Raw genomic sequence first — 18430 nt, 5'->3', positions numbered from 1 at the left:
AACTAAAATTATCAACATTATTGGGTTATAGTCCACTTTGTTTTAAATCATGAGTCCGGGGCTTCAAAACTTGTTTATTAATGTGCAAACATTATTAATGTGCATTATTAGTATGTGTTAAGACAATTAATATGGGCTGGTTATAAATCAAATATATGTTATGTTGGGTCTTAGAATGGTTATGGCGTTTGGGAGTTAAAGACGGCGAGTTGGTTATTATCAAACAGTTGCATCACTTCACAATCCATAACACCCAAATCTTATATAACGATGTTTATGTTTAGTCTTTGCTATAAGGTTTGTATTGAATCTTTGAATACAAATCGTATATATTGTTTTGTGTTAAATTCGCTCATATTGTTGAGCAATTCAATTATGCAATCATCTCCAAGTTCCCTAGGAATTGAATGTTAAACTTGGAAGTGGGGATCGAGAACAACGGAACACACGCGCACCGGTTTGCTTGAAGAGCTTTTCTTATTAATCGACTCACGAAAGGAAACGAGATACAAAGAAACATAAACAAATTAATGGGTTTATATTGACCAGTACATTAACAGTCCTAACCAAACTCAACTAGGACTCTGAATTCAAATAAACCAAATAAAAATAATTAAATATAAATTCAAACACTCTTAAAACATAAACCAAATCTTTTAATTATTATCTTTTTATTTGAATCTTGATCTCCTCCTACCGCCCCTACGAGATCAAACTGTATAACCCTTGAATGGCAAGCAAACATTGTTTACGTTTAACAATGAAATCCACTATGAAACAGCGTTTAGAATCTAGTTTGAAAAGGCATAAAATAGTCCTAGTCAAGAAAAGTATCCCTGGTAATTTGAAAGACATTGTAGCCATGGAAAAAGAATTGGTAAAGTACAAGGTTGACATTCATCATTCATGAGTGTTTGAAGGAAGGTTTTTAACAATAGGAAATGCTTTGAGGCAAGAGTTGTGGAGATAATAAAGGAGGACTCTACTTTTTGGATGAAGTCATGAAACATAGATTGAACTCGTGAAATTTATATGCATTTCTAGGTGGTCCATTTATGTAAATCTTATGTAACTGTGGTGATTGTACTGTTTGTTGAGCTCTCTGGGCTAGTATTGGCTGCAGAGTGATTTTGTGTTGTGAAATAAAATTAGTCGTTCAAAAAAAAAAGTTGCAAGTTGCAACAACACTAGTGTGTGAGCCCGAGAATCATGGTACCACAATCGTGTTCAAGGCAGGAGACACGAGTTCGAGTTTTCCAAACAATTTGGAAGATCGAACTCGTTGTAATATGGACACTGGCTATGCATACTTACAATCTTTCCATTTCCTAATATGGACACTTCTTTAACTCATTGTAAAACTCTCATCTAAGGTATGTAACTCATGAATTCTATATATATTAATTGTAAGCATGCATTGCCAGTGAAAAAATGTTTTACCACTGTTTTTTCCACCAATTTATTCATAGAAACAAAAGTTTAGAACCACTACAATCTACTAGAATGGCTCATACGTAAGTTTATAAACCATAATATAATAACTACTTAAAACATTCAACAAGTTCAATTCTGTTGCTAAACATTTAAAAGGGACTAATAATAATCGGCGAAACCATCTTGAAAGTGATTAGAGTGTGGTGAACATGTTGATGTTTATAATTTTGTTGTTCATGGGTTCTTCGGAAGCCATTGAGGGTATACTTGAAAGTTGATTCTCGGTAAAGAGGTTATCACTCATCTTTCCACAATCAACAAGTGTTTCAAAAGCTACATTCCATCGCCATAGCTCCCTAATAAGTTAGCATCAATGGAATCGCATTCACTATGCAGTTCCAAAACATTAATGTTTACATACTTCATCCTATCTTCAGACGGATTCATCACATAAAATTAACTGGTTAATCATTCCATCAACTAATAGTTGTTTGTTACCTTTCTTGAAATCACACTGTGAATCCAAGAAAGTTGATTTGGTTACATTTGGTAAGGAGCTCATGATGTTTATAATTTGCACCATGTGATGCAACAATTGACCATTAATGGTTGGCACCCTAAAGTGAAGATTAGACGACAAAGCGATTAAGTGGGAAATAGCGTTGACAAAAGAGCCGAGATTAGAAACTGGTGTATGTGTTTTCAGGTCAATTCCCTCCTTAAGAAACTTCCTTCGGTATTGGTAGAAGATCCCTCTAGTTTTGCTCATGGATAGAGGTGTCTTTTCTAGTACTCCTTGCTTTACGTCAGCATCTGGTTTTAAAAAATAAGACGGTTAAAATCAGTTGTCGTATATTGTTAATGACACTTGTAGATTGATAAGTTAGTAAATTTGTATAAAAGTAGTAACAAGTATATGTTCAAAGTCGTTATTTGAATGCAGCACATATAGTGGTTTCTAGAATGGTAAACTTACGCTGTCTCCATTTATTAACATTAACAGATCAAATGTCAACTAAAAATCTTGGCAAATTATATTACTATGACCTCATTTTAATATTCGTTATACAAAGTAGTTATAAACTGTTTGTATTTAAAAAAGATACTGAAGAGGTAGGTCCCGGCAGAGCCCAGTTGGACCCGCAAGACTCACCTTGAAGAGGGACGTCTGCGCAAGGACCAACTGGTTCCGCAGGACCCACCATGCTCAGAGATGAAGACCTTACGCGCAGTACGCCAGCTGTTCCCGCAGGAAAAGCCTCCCAATGGTGAAGTACCCCGCCTGTTCCCGCAGCTGCGGATACAAGCCATCAGGGAAGGCTACCCGCACTAATAGCAAGGCTACACGCACGAGGCACTAACTCTCAATAATTCAGTGTCACCTGAAGGAATGAGCAAGGCGGGAATACTCCCGCCCAAATGAGCCAGTCCGTACGCTTCTGGAAGATCTTTTGTACTATACCTGCCAAGGTATGGACAAAATAGACAAGATCTGACCAAAGCAGCCCATGAACCAATCACAGGGTGACAGCTCACCGACAACAGTACGAGGAGGAGCACGCTCTAGTACTGTTTGTCACTATTAGCCGCTGCCTACTCACCAACCCTTGTCGTGGCACGCACACAGCCTGCAGTTGGTGGAAAAGGAACAGTACACAGCCGGCCTTGTCACTATCAACCGCTGCCTACCCACCAACCACTGGCATGGCACGTGCGTAGCCCACAGTTGGCAGAACAGGAATATTATACAGCTGGCTGTACCTGCTTGGAAACCTACCTTCGGCTATAAATACTCCAACACCTTGGAAAGGTATTATTATCTTGTATCTTACCTTCACTAGCTATTTCTCTCAATATACACTTATATTCAGAGCAATCTAGTCTGATTCTCACGCCGGAGGGTGGTCACAAGGAGGAACCCCCCCCCCCTTCTCAGTGACGAGCTCACGGTGTCTGTTTTGCAGGTCATCTGAAGAACATCCATCTTTGCCGGACCTAACCCTCGTGGGAAACATTACTTAGCCCCCAGATTATCCGTAATCTGCCCGGGGTCACTTAGTGTTTCTTCATTGGCGCCATCCGTGGGATAAAAGCTAGAACTAATTTTCTCAGTTTTTTCAAAACCTCTGAAAAGATGGTTAACGTTACTCCGGTCCCAAGGCCAGTGAGTGACCAAGAAACCCCGGTAACCACAACCCCAGCTACTGGGGGGAACACCGGCGGTTACACAAATCTTACGAACACTACCCCGGTTACCCAAGCCGGGGCAAGTGCAGTAAACAATCTTTCACTGGGATTCACCGATGCCCAGTTGGAGAAACAGACAAGGCTCCCCCGCCAAACACTCGATCAAGTTAAGGCGTGGGCCGAAACACGTCAGAAGGAATTCCAAGCTGAGTTGGATGAACGCTTGCGTTCACTCCAACAGGCTGACGAATTCGGAAGCACTCGACAACAGCTCAACATGAGCAGTGAGTGCGAGTAATCGGACGATGATCGGGAGGAATCCGACACCGACGCAAACCCTCGCCATAGGGCGAAAGGGAAGCGTAAGGAAACGGACTTCCAACCAAGAAGGAATTTTGGAGAAACCTTCAAACCAAGGAAGGCGGGGGGAAACCCACGTGACTTCTCCAAAACCTTTAGACCAACTGCTGCAAATGCGGGAACATCCAAGTTTGCAAGGGACATTGCGGAAGCAATCGCCCCGAGAAGTGCCAAACAGATGTCCAACATCGGCACTTATGATGGTATATCCGACCCAGATGATCACTTGAACAGATTCATAGCGGGGGCAACCGTCAGCAACTGGACGGAACCCACGTGGTGTTATATGTTCCAGATGACGCTGGTTGGAGCGGCCAGAGCGTGGTTTGATCTTTTACCGGTTCACCACATCTATGATTGGGCGGACTTTCAACACAAGTTTAGCCAACACTTCAGTCAACAGAGGAAATACATCGAAGAGCAGTGGACGATCCTCAACTGCGTTAGAGAGGAGGATGAATCTTTACTAGACTTCATCAGTCGCTTCAACTCCAAAAAGTTGCGTCTGGGCACAATAAGCGAAGATCTTATTCGCGCCGCTTTCATCCAGGGCGCCGAATACCCGGAGCTTATCCGCACGTTGACGGGTAAGGACGGCATGCCATCCACATGGGATGCCATCATGACGGCGGCCAAGCGCTTTGCCGAAACGGAGAAGCAACTGGGAAGGGATCTTCCCCAGAACACACACCTCTACACGCAGAGGACTAGAGAAAACAACGTTCGGACCGCCCGGCAAAACAAAAAGAGGAAGCTAGGTATTTGGCAGTCAAGGGTAAACTTTGACACCTCATCCAGCTCTCGCCCTCTAGTAGGCGGAAGGGATAACACGCACCCTTCAAGCCGAAAACACAGGTGGACGCCACTCACCAAAAGCGTCACGGAGATATTTGCCACTGAAAAACTCCCATGGCCAAAAGCTCCAATAATCCGGCAGCGACCTAACGCGGATCAGAGCAAATCCTGTGACTTTCACGGGACAAAGGGTCACAACACTGAGGAGTGTACATCCTTGAAGGATATTGTTGAAACATTCGTCAAGGATGGAAGACTTGCACACTTTGTGGCATCAATCAAGAATGGAGGGAGGAATGATAACCGGTACAAAGGCAACGGACGAAAGCCCGTTGACATCAGCATCCACATGGTTCATAGTAACATCAGAGGAAGAAAAAGACGAACGACAGAACCATGCACGTGGAAGGAAGCTGAGGTGCGCTTCCCGCGAGTGCCAGGAGGACCCAGCAAAGAAGGCCCTATCGTCATCAAAAGCCAGCTGGGGCACTACATCACTTCCCGCACTCTTGCTGACAACGGCGCCTCGTCAACGGTTATGTACAGGCAGTTCTTCGACAAGCTAGACGACGAAGACAAGGAACCCCTGGAAACGGTCTACGCCTCAATGGAAGGGTTCGACGGCAGCACAAACACCCCCTTGGGTATCCTATCTTTCCCCGTCATTCTCACGGACGGGAAACACTCCCGCACAGAAGACGTGGACTTTATCGTGATGAAGAAGCCACACCATACATACGACATTCTCTTCAGACGGGATGGCAAGATTCAATGCCGTGGTATCTTCAGTCCACGGCATGATGGGATGGCCAACAGCTGAGGGTGTAGCGATGATCACCGGTATTCCCCAGGTATGCATCGCATCTGTCTCATCTAAACCCAAACCAAAGATGGCTAAACCAACCATTACCGAACCAGAAAAATGGGCCCTCAATGGCAAATACCCTGACCAGGCTGTTACCATTGGCCCAACAATCACTGATCCTACGCGCACCTTACTCAAACGCTTACTACAGAAAAACGCTGACATCTTCGCGTGGACACCAGCTGACATGACTGGTGTACCTCGAAGTAAAGCAGAGCATAAGCTCAAGTGCGACCCGGCTTTTACGCCAGTCATACAAAAGCGCAGAGTAATAGGGGCGGAACAAGCTAACGCGTGTAGAACCCAAGTCAAGGAACTCCTTGACGCGGGCATCGTACGCGTTAGTAGATATCAAACATGGGTTGCAAATCCCGTTATGGTACCGAAGGCTAACAATCAATGGCGCATGTGCATAGATTTCAAAGATTTAAACAAAGCATGCCCCAAAGATTGTTACCCGTTACCCGAAATTGACCTCAAAGTGGATTCATTAGCACCGTTTCGCCTTAAATGCTTCCTTGACGCATATAAGGGGTACCATCAAATCCACATGGTCGTAGATGATCAGGACAAAACAGCATTTCGGACGCCCGATGGCACATTTTGTTATCAAATGATGCCATTCGGACTTAAGAATGCAGGGTCCACATACCAACGCCTGACGGACAAAGAGTTTCATGCCCAAATTGGGAGAAACTAGGAAGTCTACATGGATGATTTGGTTATCAAAAGCCCTGAGCCAGAAGCGATGTTGAAAGACATCGAAAAACTTTCAACACGCTCAGAAAGATAAATATGAAGCTCAACCCGAGCAAGTGTTCCTTTGGGATGGAAGAAGGGAAGTTCTTAGGAGTCATTGTTACTAAAGATGGCTTCAGAGCGAACCCTGAAAAGGTCGAAGCCATTATCAAAATGAAATCGCCTACTACCATCAAACAAGCTCAGACACTGAATGGACGCCTAGTCGCACTTAACCGCTTTTTGTCAAACCATGCGGATAGGTCGTTCCCATTCGTGTCAACATTGAGAAACTGTTTAAAGAAAACGCACTTCCGCTGGACACCAGAAGCGGAAGCAGCTTTTCAGGAAATTCGGTCACGCTTGATCGAACTCCCAACGCTCACAGCACCAGAAGCGGGGGAGGAATTAATCATATACCTTTCCGCCACATATAGAGCAACCGGGGCAGTCCTGCTAGTAGAACGAAAAGGTATCCAGATGCCTATTTACTATGTTAGCCGTGTCCTAACAGACGTAGAAACCCGGTACTCTACCCTGGAAAAATTAGTCTTATCACTTGTACAGGCTTCACGCAGGCTAAGACGATATTTCCAAGGTCACCCAATTACCATTCTCACCAACTTCAAACTTGCAAACGATCTAGGCAAACCCGAGTTATCGGGACGTCTAGCCAAATGGGCAATTGAGTTGGGGGAATATGCGATAAAATACAAGCCGAGACCAGCCATAAAAGGCCAGGTCTTGGCCGACTTTATTGCAGAAGTCCCCGCTTCGCGGGAGAAAGAGTGCCAGGAGGAGGCTAAACCCTCCCCAGCACAGGACATCAATGATGTCTGGCGACTCTACACTGATGGAGCAGCCAGCAATGAGGGTTCAGGCGCAGGGTTGAAACTAACCAACCCAGCAGGCCAAGAATACACTTACGCTATTCGACTGGATTTCCCAAGTACGAATAACGAAGCAGAGTATGAAGCATTCTTGGCCGGGCTGAGGATTGCGCGTAAGATGGGGGTGAAAAACTTGGAAGCCCACGTAGATTCCATGTTAGTAGCCAACCAAATAAACGGGACGTACACGGCCGTGAACGACACAATGGCCCTGTACCTCGCACAGGCAAAAACCCTTATGCGCGATTTTAACGATTGTAAAGTCATACACGTCAAGCGTAGCGAAAACAAATCTGCGGATGCGTTAAGCAAGCTTGCATCGTTAGCTTTCACCCATTTGGGTAAGGACATCCGCATTGAACTCCTTGGAGCACCATCAGTCCCGCACAAGGAAATTTGTGTCATCCCAACCGGCACAGAAACGTGGATGACACCGATAATAAATTACCTTGCAGCGGGTATAATACCGGAGTCAAAAACACAGGCAAGAAAAATACGCTGTAAAGCACTGAATTATCAACTCATCGATGAAATCCTTTACAGACGTAACTTTCTTGGCCCACTCCTAAGATGCGTGGACAACCAAGATGCTGGCTACCTCCTAAGGGAAGTACACGAGGGCATCTGTGGAGTACACGCAGGTCCACGCGCTGTTGTAGCTAAGCTAAATAACGCGGGATACTTTTGGCCGGGGATGCATACGGATGCGCTGGCATACATCAGAAAGTGTAGGTCTTGCCAGCTCTACGCACCCAACACACATCGCCCGAAGAATGAACTTGTTCCAGTCACATCTTCGTGGCCATTCCAGAAGTGGGCCATCGATGTGACAGGCCCATTTCCCACTGCAGCAGGAAACGTTCAATTTATAGTGGTAGCCATCGATTACTTCACCAAGTGGATAGAAGCAAAACCCTTAGCCCAAACAACCGCAAAACATATTAAAAAATTTATTTGGGAATTTATTATTTGTCGTTTTGAACTTCCACAGACTTTGGTGAGCGATAACGGCACCAACTTTGCTGACAAGAAGCTACAAAAGTGGCTGGAAGAACTTCAAATCACCCACACCTTTACCTCAGTGGCACACCCGCAAGGTAACGGTGAGGTGGAAAGAGCAAATAAAAGCATCGTCGAAGGCATAAAGAAAAGACTCTTGGAACACAGATCCGGCTGGGTGGACGAAGTACCACACGTCCTTTGGGCGAACAGAACGCTGAAAAAGGCCAGTACGGGAGAAACCCCGTTCAGCCTCACTTATGGCACTGAAGCCATGGTCCCGGTCGAAATTGGTTTACCCTCACCAAGGGTCTTGATTCAGCCAGAAGACAATGATGCGGAAAGACGGTTAGACCTTATGCTAACCGAAGAACGCAGAGACTTAGCCGCAGCGCGTGAAGAGAACTACAAGCGACAAATGCAAAAGTACTACAACACGCGGGTAAAACTCTGCAACTTCAATGTAGGAGACTACATATTGCGTAACAACGAGGCTTCAAACCAAGAGCGCCCAGGAAAGCTAGCACCGGTCTGGGAAGGACCGTACATTATCAAAGAAGTTTTGGGAAATGGCGCATACCGGCTCGAAAGGCTCGATGGCACTCCCATCCCAAGAACATGGAACGGAGCTCAATTACGCAAATGTTACATGTAGATCAATTCCAAACTTGTAAAGAAAAGGCCTAGAGCCACTTCTAATAGAAATGATTCTCCTTTATTACATTGTGTTGATAGCCTTACCTTTATACTTATGAACTTCCCACACTGATATGCCGGTATTCACCGCATAAATATGGGAAGAAGTAAGTCGTTGCGTGTGGAAGGCGGCAAAACCCGCATAAACACATAAAACGGTAAATATTTCTAAGGAAAAGATAAGGAAAACCTTCACGCAGGTCAGTTATAGGTGAAGTTTTGTCATCCCACTAAATGAAAGTGACGGTCCTACCCGTACAATCATGATAGAGGAAACTAAACATTAACCTATTGACAACCGCGCGTCGAAAGGTTAACTTATTCAAAATACTTAGAAAATTTCTAAGGAAAAGATGAGGAAAACCTCCACGCAGGTCAGATATAGATAAAGTTTAGCCATCCTACTAAGTGAAAGTGACGGTCTTACCCACACAATCACGGAAGAGGAAGCAAAACTTTAACTTATTATTTGCCACGTTGAAAAGTTAACTTATCCAAGTACTCAAGAAATTGCTAAGTTAAACCAAAATATGCGTGAAATAAACAAGGCAAGGCATTAACAAATAATCTTTATTCCATCAAAATTCAAATATTACAAGAATTGCCGGGCATATACCCGCATACAAGAGTAAATCTGTGCAAAAATAAAAAATCTACTCTAATGGTGGAAAGGGATCTAAAGGATCAAGCTTCAGGACCACTCCCACTTGGACCCGCACCATCAGTAGAGTGTGGCGGTTCAAGGAAAGCCTTGAGGATAGCTAGCTCATCATCAGCAGCAGTAATCTCGTTCACCTTCTCCACCACCGGATGCGGGAAGGCAGCATACTGATTCACTGCTTGGTCATAAGCAGCTTCAGTATCCACATCATAAAGAGGGAAGTTGGAAGGCGGGATGCCTTGTTCAACAAACCCTAGACCAAGCAGGAAGCCAGCCTTTTCCCCATCCTCATGAGAAGCGTTGAGGGCTGCGCTCATCGCATCGTCATATGATGAGTTCGTAAAGACCCGATGCACAACCTACAAAACAGAAGTATATCAAAAACTCTTCTAAGTGTAAGGAAAAGCGTAAAGAAATTGTGAAACTGCGCATACCTGCGACAACGCTTCTCGAAGAAGCCATTCCTTGGTAACCAGATCCTCCTGGAGGGCAGCTTGAGCTTCATTACGGGCGCGTTCGGCTTCGTTCTTTGTAAGGTTGGCAAGCAACACATCTTTGGCTGCAGCCTCTTCGACGCCCTTTAGCTTACGCTCAGTTTGGTCAAGCACCCCCCTCTGGTCCAAGATCTCTTGGAGCTTCTTGGCATCTTCCATGGCCAAAGCATCATGAGCCTGCTGGAGCCTCTCTAATTTGGCTTTAAGTTCCTCATTCTCGATGCGTAGATGCTCAGCAACAGCTTCAGCCTTGGTGGCCCTCTCGGTTGCGTTCCGTGCAGTTTCCTTGGCCAACCGAAGCTGTTCGTTAACAGCTTGGGCAGTCTTGGAACGGGCCTCGAGCCGGGCCTGAACTTCAACCTCAAGGGCCTTGAAGGCCTTCTCCTTTTCCGCAGCAACGGCGGCAAGCTTCGCATTCTCCTCCCGGATAGCCCGCCTGAGCCACTTCAAGGCTACGCGCCGTCTTTAACTTGTCGTTTTTACGACAAAGTAGCTCGACGCGCGGCTGCATCCGGGCGAGGAGGATTCGGAGCTCGTTGGACAGCCTACCTTCCTGGTAGCTGGCCATGGCCTCCCCCAGCGCACCGCTTGGGGCGGCGTGACGCGCCCATTCGACGCACTCCTCAGCAGTCCGGAGGGTCGTTCCCCGGCGGATATTCCACCGAGGAGCGTACACCTCGTTGGAATCACGAACTGCAATAAAACAAAAAACAGTTAAGAGAGAGAAATGATGAAAGGGATATAGGCCAAAATAACCCTACGCACCTGTAGGGTCGACAACAGGCCGATAGCCACCAAACCCATCACCTGAACCTAAGGGATATCCATCCAAAAGGTCAAGGAGACGGGAAGGAGGCAAGGATTGGCTAGACGCCCCAACCCCAAACATACCTGAAGGACTGCCCGTAGTCGCAGGCGCCGGAGGAGGCATGGTGGAGGCTGCCGCGGTGGAAACCAACGGAGGTGAACTCACCGGAGGTGAACTCACAACCGTGGCCGCGGCTGCGGAAGAACCCGCAAGAGAAATCACCACCGGCTCAGTGATGGATTCTGTGAAAATGGCACTGACAGCCGGCGGGGATAATGTTACCGCTGGAACAGTTGGCTCAATGGGATGAGCAACTGAACCAGTACTGCAAGCAGGCGTAGCCGCCTGGGTCATCGCCTCGGGTAGGTTGACCAAACCTACCTTCATGGGTCCAGAGCTGCTCCCTCCCGCTCCACTCTGGAATGCTGTAGCATCCACGCCTGCACGAAGACAAGATATATAAGTATAATAGCGGAAAGATATGAAGTTAAAGTTATGTACACTTACGGGTCCATTTGAGCTTGAAGGTGCGAACAGGCGGGGACGAACCCGATGGAGCCGGCCTCTTCGTACCGGTCACCGTCATCGTCCTGGGCTGCTCGGAGGTGACAGCCGTTTCAACCTCCGGAGCAGTGGTCTCAAAACCACCTGGGTTCCACGCCGCTTCTTCACTCTCGGTCTCCGATTCAGACCGGTTCCCCTGATCGGCAGTGGAGGCAACCTTCGCCTTGCCCTTCCCGCCAACAGCCTTCTTCTTCCGCGCAAGGAAAGGACCATCTTTGGATTCCTCATCAGAAGATGACAAGATTAGAGGAATTCCAGCAGAGGTTTGAGCATTGAGAGGGCGAGGGTTAAATAGTCTTTTACCTGGCCGCGTGGCGCTCAGTATCTCGTGGCCTGGCGGGTAGGCCTCCACAAACCGATCCGCCGTCTGTTCGAGGATGGGCAACTCGTTCTCGTCAAGAGCACGAGTACCCAGCCGAGCGGGACCACCAGCTTCCCGCGGATGCAAGAGCGACTGCAAGTCATTCCCCTCTGAAATAAAAAGAGTTAGAATAAAACCCTAAATCAACAAAGAAGACGGAGCATACCGTAAGGGATAAAGTTCAAACCGTATTCAAGGACGATGGGAATCTGTGGCGCCTCCGCCCCAGCATCCTTCCACACCCGGCTCATACCGAGCATCACCATCCCGGACTCCGCAAAGCGGTAAACCGGAGACTGGATCCGGGAAATCATGGCAAACCATTCCGCCTCCTGGTAGTTGGAGGCGTGAAGGCTGGGGAGTGCTCTCCCGTTCTTGAATGTCATCGCAATAGGGACGACACGGGCAGAGATGTAAAAGAACTCCCGCTTCCAAGACCGAAGACTGCGCTCGGTAGCGCAGATCTTCAAACCCTTGATTCGGGTGACCAGGGTGTACCAGCCTTGGATGCACCTCCAGGAGTAGAAGGTCATCAGGCGGTCAACATGGGGCTCCACGCCAAGAATGAGGCACACCCATTCAAAATGGCGGATCTTGGCGATCGCCATTGGGTGTACCTCCATCAGGTGTACACCGTGTCTCTCCAAGACACGGTATACAAACTTCGTCAATGGGAACCTGAGATTCCCATAGACGAAGAAGGCGGCATATACCCCTATTTTGCCCTTGGGGGCATCATACACGGTCTGGTGAGGCTCAGGAAACTCAGGCTCGAATGGCTCGAGCATGAACTTCCTGATGATGTACTGGTAAAGCTCGATGGGAAGAGCACACTAGCATTCGCCAGCAGTGCTCTTATCGTCCTTATCAGACGTAGACGTCGGGTTCTCGACGTACACGTCAGACTCTTCGGCGGTAGCTTCAAGATCGTGAGCAGAAGACATGTTTTAGAAGTAAAGAAGGAACGATTTCAGGAGAATGCTCGACAAAGCTTAGAGTATTCGCCGGAAATCGTTTAGAAGAAGAAGAGAGAAGTGAAAGTGTGGATTAAGATGAACCCTCTCCCCTTTTATATACTCATCGCAATGAATGCGATGAATTTAATGCGGAGGAGAGAGAAAAGCGCTGGTGCAATGAAACTATGACACGTGGAAAAAGCAAGCTGGCAACAGCTGTTGACAGGACGCGCGCCGTAAAATCCGCACCCACGCGCCCGAAAACTCGCGCCCACGCGCCTGAAAAAGCGTCTGGATTGACCACATACTGTCACGTCGTCATAACTTCTTGCACGTCCTGAAACTGTCAGAGGAAACCGTCGGACGCTAACGTCCCTTCAACAGTTTGGACTGTTCTTATCCTTTCACCAACTCTTCGAATTTCAAAGAAATTCAAAAAGATTCAAAGATTCAAACCGTAAGACAAGTGCGGGTACAGTGTCAAGGCGGAACCCTTCACATACTTAGCACTCGCAGGGAATTGAAACCAAGAAGGATCTTCTGGAGCGTGCTTGCGGAAAGAGAAATAGCACCTCCGCATAGCGGAAACGTTGAGAACTACCTTGTTTGAAACATTAAGGCGGAATTGGTGGTTTAACATAACTGATCGCTATGTCCGAAACTACCAAAATCTCGTGAAAAATCTATGCAAGTGAAACTCAACGCTCCCGATGTGCGAAGGGGTTAAACACCTACCCGCATCACTACCAAAGATCAGGCAGAAAAGTCGGGAATTTCTGCGAGTGACATTAGGAAAACCGCGGGAAGAATCCCCACGGAAAACCTTAAAACTAAAAAAAAACCCTTTTCAAAACCTCTTGCTTAAGTCCAAAAGTTCACCTCACTTATTAACAATTCATGAGAAGAACATTGGACTGGGGGGACTTGAAGAGTTAGGTCCCGGCAGAGCCCAGTTGGACCCGCAAGACTCACCTTGAAGAGGGACGTCTGCGCAAGGACCAACTGGTTCCGCAGGACCCACCATGCTCAGAGATGAAGACCTTACGCGCAGTACGCCAGCTGTTCCCGCAGGAAAAGCCTCCCAATGGTGAAGTACCCCGCCTGTTCCCGCAGCTGCGGATACAAGCCATCAGGGAAGGCTACCCGCACTAATAGCAAGGCTACACGCACGAGGCACTAACTCTCAATAATTCAGTGTCACCTGAAGGAATGAGCAAGGCGGGAATACTCCCGCCCAAATGAGCCAGTCCGTACGCTTCTGGAAGATCTTTTGTACTATACCTGCCAAGGTATGGACAAAATAGACAAGATCTGACCAAAGCAGCCCATGAACCAATCACAGGGTGACAGCTCACCGACAACAGTACGAGGAGGAGCACGCTCTAGTACTGTTTGTCACTATTAGCCGCTGCCTACTCACCAACCCTTGTCGTGGCACGCACACAGCCTGCAGTTGGTGGAAAAGGAACAGTACACAGCCGGCCTTGTCACTATCAACCGCTGCCTACCCACCAACCACTGGCATGGCACGTGCGTAGCCCACAGTTGGCAGAACAGGAATATTATACAGCTGGCTGTACCTGCTTGGAAACCTACCTTCGGCTATAAATACTCCAACACCTTGGAAAGGTATTATTATCTTGTATCTTACCTTCACTAGCTATTTCTCTCAATATACACTTATATTCAGAGCAATATAGTCTGATTCTCACGCCGGAGGGTGGTCACAAGGAGGAACCCCCCCCCCCATTCTCAGTGACGAGCTCACGGTGTCTGTTTTGCAGGTCATCTGAAGAACATCCATCTTTGCCGGACCTAACCCTCGTGGGAAACATTACTTAGCCCCCAGATTTTCCGTAATCTGCCCGGGGTCACTTAGTGTTTCTTCATTGGCGCCATCCGTGGGATAAAAGCTAAAACTAATTTTCTCAGTTTTTTCAAAACCTCTGAAAAGATGGTTAACGTTACTCCGGTCCCAAGGCCAGTGAGTGACCAAGAAACCCCGGTAACCACAACCCCAGCTACTGGGGGGAACACCGGCGGTTACACAAATCTTACGAACACTACCCCGGTTACCCAAGCCGGGGCAAGTGCAGTAAACAATCTTTCACTGGGATTCACCGATGCCCAGTTGGAGAAACAGACAAGGCTCCCCCGCCAAACACTCGATCAAGTTAAGGCGTGGGCCGAAACACGTCAGAAGGAATTCCAAGCTGAGTTGGATGAACGCTTGCGTTCACTCCAACAGGCTGACGAATTCGGAAGCACTCGACAACAGCTCAACATGAGCAGTGAGTGCGAGTAATCGGACGATGATCGGGAGGAATCCGACACCGACGCAAACCCTCGCCATAGGGCGAAAGGAAAGCGTAAGGAAACGGACTTCCAACCAAGAAGGAATTTCGGAGAAACCTTCAAACCAAGGAAGGCGGGGGGAAACCCACCTGACTTCTCCAAAACCTTTAGACCAACTGCTGCAAATGCGGGAACATCCAAGTTTGCAAGGGACATTGCGGAAGCAATCGCCCCGAGAAGTGCCAAACAGAAAGCGGAATTCCATCTCCATAGCTCCCCATCATGCTTACATCGACGGAATTGCATTCACTTTGTGGTTCCATAACAAGGTTGTTTATGTACTTCATCGAATCTTCAGGCGGATTCATTACATATTGGTAAATCATTTCATCAAGCAAGAGCTGATCGTCGGGTTTCTTGAAATCACACTGTGAATCCCAAAGAGTTGATTTGGTGACATTTGGCATGGGGTTCATGTTAATGATTTGCATCATGCTATGCAACAATTGATCGTGTATGGCGGTCCATGGGCTCGTAATGGTTGGTACCCTAAAGGGAAAGCTAGACGAAGAAGAGGTTAACCGTGAAATAGCATTAACAAGGAAACCAAGATTAGGAATTGGTTTATGTGTTTTCGGATCAATTCCCGCCTTAAGAAACTTCTTTCGGATATGTGTATTCCAGTAGTTTTTGATTTCATTATCGGTCCTTCCTGGAAGTTGTGAAGCAATTCTAGACCACCTGTTTATAGAATAATAAAAACACATTGTAAGATATTATGTACTATAATAAAATGCATATAAGAATAAAATGAGAAAACTTATAAGAAAACCTAGTAAAGATACAATTAAAATCATCATAAAGAAAAAGCCTAACATAAATAATTTATCTAAAACTGTTATGCAACTTTCAAATTTCAGTTTCAAAAAACAATATGAATAGTTTTTTTAAATACAGCTAATTTTGTTATTCAATACAAAATGTCAAAAACATATGTGTGTTTAATTATTGTAATTTTAAAATCTTACTTATTTCCAATGTTGGAGTGAAGGTTAATGATGAGATTCTCTTCTTCCTCAGAAAACTTTCCTCTTTTGATATTGGGATTAAGATAGTTAATCCATCTCAACCTACAACTCTTTCCACACCTATTCAAACCAGCGAGTTTTGGTAACGCCCGCCAGCTATCATGACCATGTTTCTGGATGTAATCGATGAGAATCTCGTCTTCTTCAGGTGTCCACGGTCCTTTCTTCAGATCGTTACTCTCACTGGAACATGGAGGGCGACCCATGGTTATTCAGATTAGCATTAACTTATTTAGTTTGCGGATAATTGGAGTGAGCTTAATTTTGTAAACCAACTGAGCCAACTGTGTTTCTTATATGCAAGATGAGTGACGTATATTGATTAGTATTTTCAACTTACCTGTTTTTGTTAGTTAGATTATATTATAGAAATCCTGATTTTGTGCACGAAACGAAGAAACAGAAAGTTGCTTAGCAACCTTGTTGGAATTTTCAAGTTGTTATTTTATTATTTGTTTCGTGATAATATATTGTTTATTTATTTATATGACTAAAGGACGTAGCAGCCATGCACTTTTGGACGTTCTTAGTTTCCTTAAAATTATACTAAAGTTTTTACCTACTATATATTGACATTGAAGTTAATTTTTGGATTTGTAGATGGCTAAATGTCTCTTTAAGTTTTATGAGAGTGTTTGCACAAATAGGCAGGGCTGCGAACTTACGCAAAACCTGACTTAGGATTAGGAATGTTGAGTTCGCTGACAAACTCAGTCAATGGTTCCGTGTGAAGGCAGCAGGAGTTTGTACGTACATATTGAACTTATTTGATCAAGCGGATCAAGAAACCAAACATGATATTGCATAAACTTTATGCAACTATTTTTATTAATAATAAGCGAGAATGGGATACAAACTAAATCTAAATTATAGGCCTTATTATAGGCAACTAATAACATTCTCAATAAGAAATAATTTAACTAGGAAACACAGGTTAGTAGATTTCAACTTTAAACAAAAAAAAATAACTTAGACACCAAGTTATTCAACTTGGTCCTTAAAGTTTATATCTTTTCTAAACCGCCTGTTGAGATCTTTCGTGCCACCCATATACTTTTTTGCAATAACCATTTGATTCTTCAAAGTTGGTATTGCACCAGCCACCAAGTTTAACAGTGCGCCCACTTTACAACGATACTTGATTTCCTTTCTTTTTTTTCACTTTACCTTTTGCATGAGTACAACTAGTTTAAAAAATGTCTACAACCTACAAATAATAAATTTCTATATTGTAAACATTTGTCAATTAATGATCCTTCTCAAGTATCAACATACTACTTAAAACACTAATAACTTAATTTGGGAAAAAAGGACTTAGCAGTTAATTTATGGTCGTATCGGTGACGGACCCAGAACATTTGTAACAACCGAAATTGTATTTTGTAATCGGTTTGAACTAAGCTATAATGAAAATCTAGGGTTTCAAATGTAGTAAAGTGACAATATTGGATACTCATATTAGTTGAAAACCAGGTTTGCAAAGTAAATTTAGTTATATAAAAATAGTATGAAATTATATGTTTTCAAAGGCGTTATTTGAATAAACATAAAGTATTAGGGGAAGAGAGTGGTTTGTAGAATGGTAAACCACGCTACCTCCATTAAATAGAGCAAATGTCAACCAAACTTTTACCAAATACAACTATGACCTCATTATGATATCCATTTCACAAGGTAGTTGAACGTTGTTTCTAAGCAAAAATTTTATCCATTAATCATTCCACCACCTTGTGTATATCGATGACTGTCTGATCCTCGTTGTCTGTAGACGTTTGCACTGACCTAAGGAGCTTTACCTACTGATGGCTAAAACAAATTGGTTTAGGGGGATTATTTGTTGTATATTTTTTTGTAGTCTAAAACCACCGATCAAATAAATAAACCTGAAAATCGCATACGATTGTAGACAACTGAACTAAACCCTAAAACAACCGTGAATCACTATAAGACAAACCTATTCGTGGGTTACACACAATCATTATCATATTAGACTTGGATTTATGTAGATGGAATCATTGGTTTAAAGCCACAATTTCATTGTATGTATGTATGTATGTATGTATGTATGTATGTATGGATGCGATCGAGGAGAGAGAGAGAGAGGGCGCAGAGAAAAACACATCAGCCTTTTTTTTATATAAATTATACTTATTAAAATAAGAAGGTCTGATCCAATTAAGCCCCACTAACATAACACTTAAGTTCAAGTAAATTATTGCTCAAACCCAGGCATAATCCA

General features: G+C 44.9%; 1 protein-coding gene across 1 annotated transcript; it reads right to left on the bottom strand.

The window, feature by feature from the left end:
* Positions 1-1767: 1767 nt before the first annotated feature.
* Positions 1768-16522, bottom strand: LOC143551956 (transcription factor MYB53-like). The gene is made up of 4 exons (XM_077042288.1): positions 16132-16522; positions 15318-15844; positions 1933-2247; positions 1768-1865 (listed from the first exon to the last, which is right to left on the bottom strand). The coding sequence occupies exons 1-4, from the start codon at positions 16395-16397 to the stop codon at positions 1768-1770; spliced, it is 1206 nt and encodes a 401-aa protein (XP_076898403.1). The 5' UTR covers positions 16398-16522.
* Between the last annotated feature and the right edge of the window lie 1908 nt (positions 16523-18430).

The sequence above is a fragment of the Bidens hawaiensis genome, unplaced genomic scaffold, assembly GCF_021521415.1.
Source record: "Bidens hawaiensis isolate Kalapana, Puna unplaced genomic scaffold, B.hawaiensis_p1.1 tig00016745_1, whole genome shotgun sequence".
NCBI classification, from domain to species: Eukaryota; Viridiplantae; Streptophyta; class Magnoliopsida; order Asterales; family Asteraceae; genus Bidens; species Bidens hawaiensis.
Note: the sequence above shows the minus strand (reverse complement) of the source record. Positions and strands in the feature narration are given on the sequence as shown.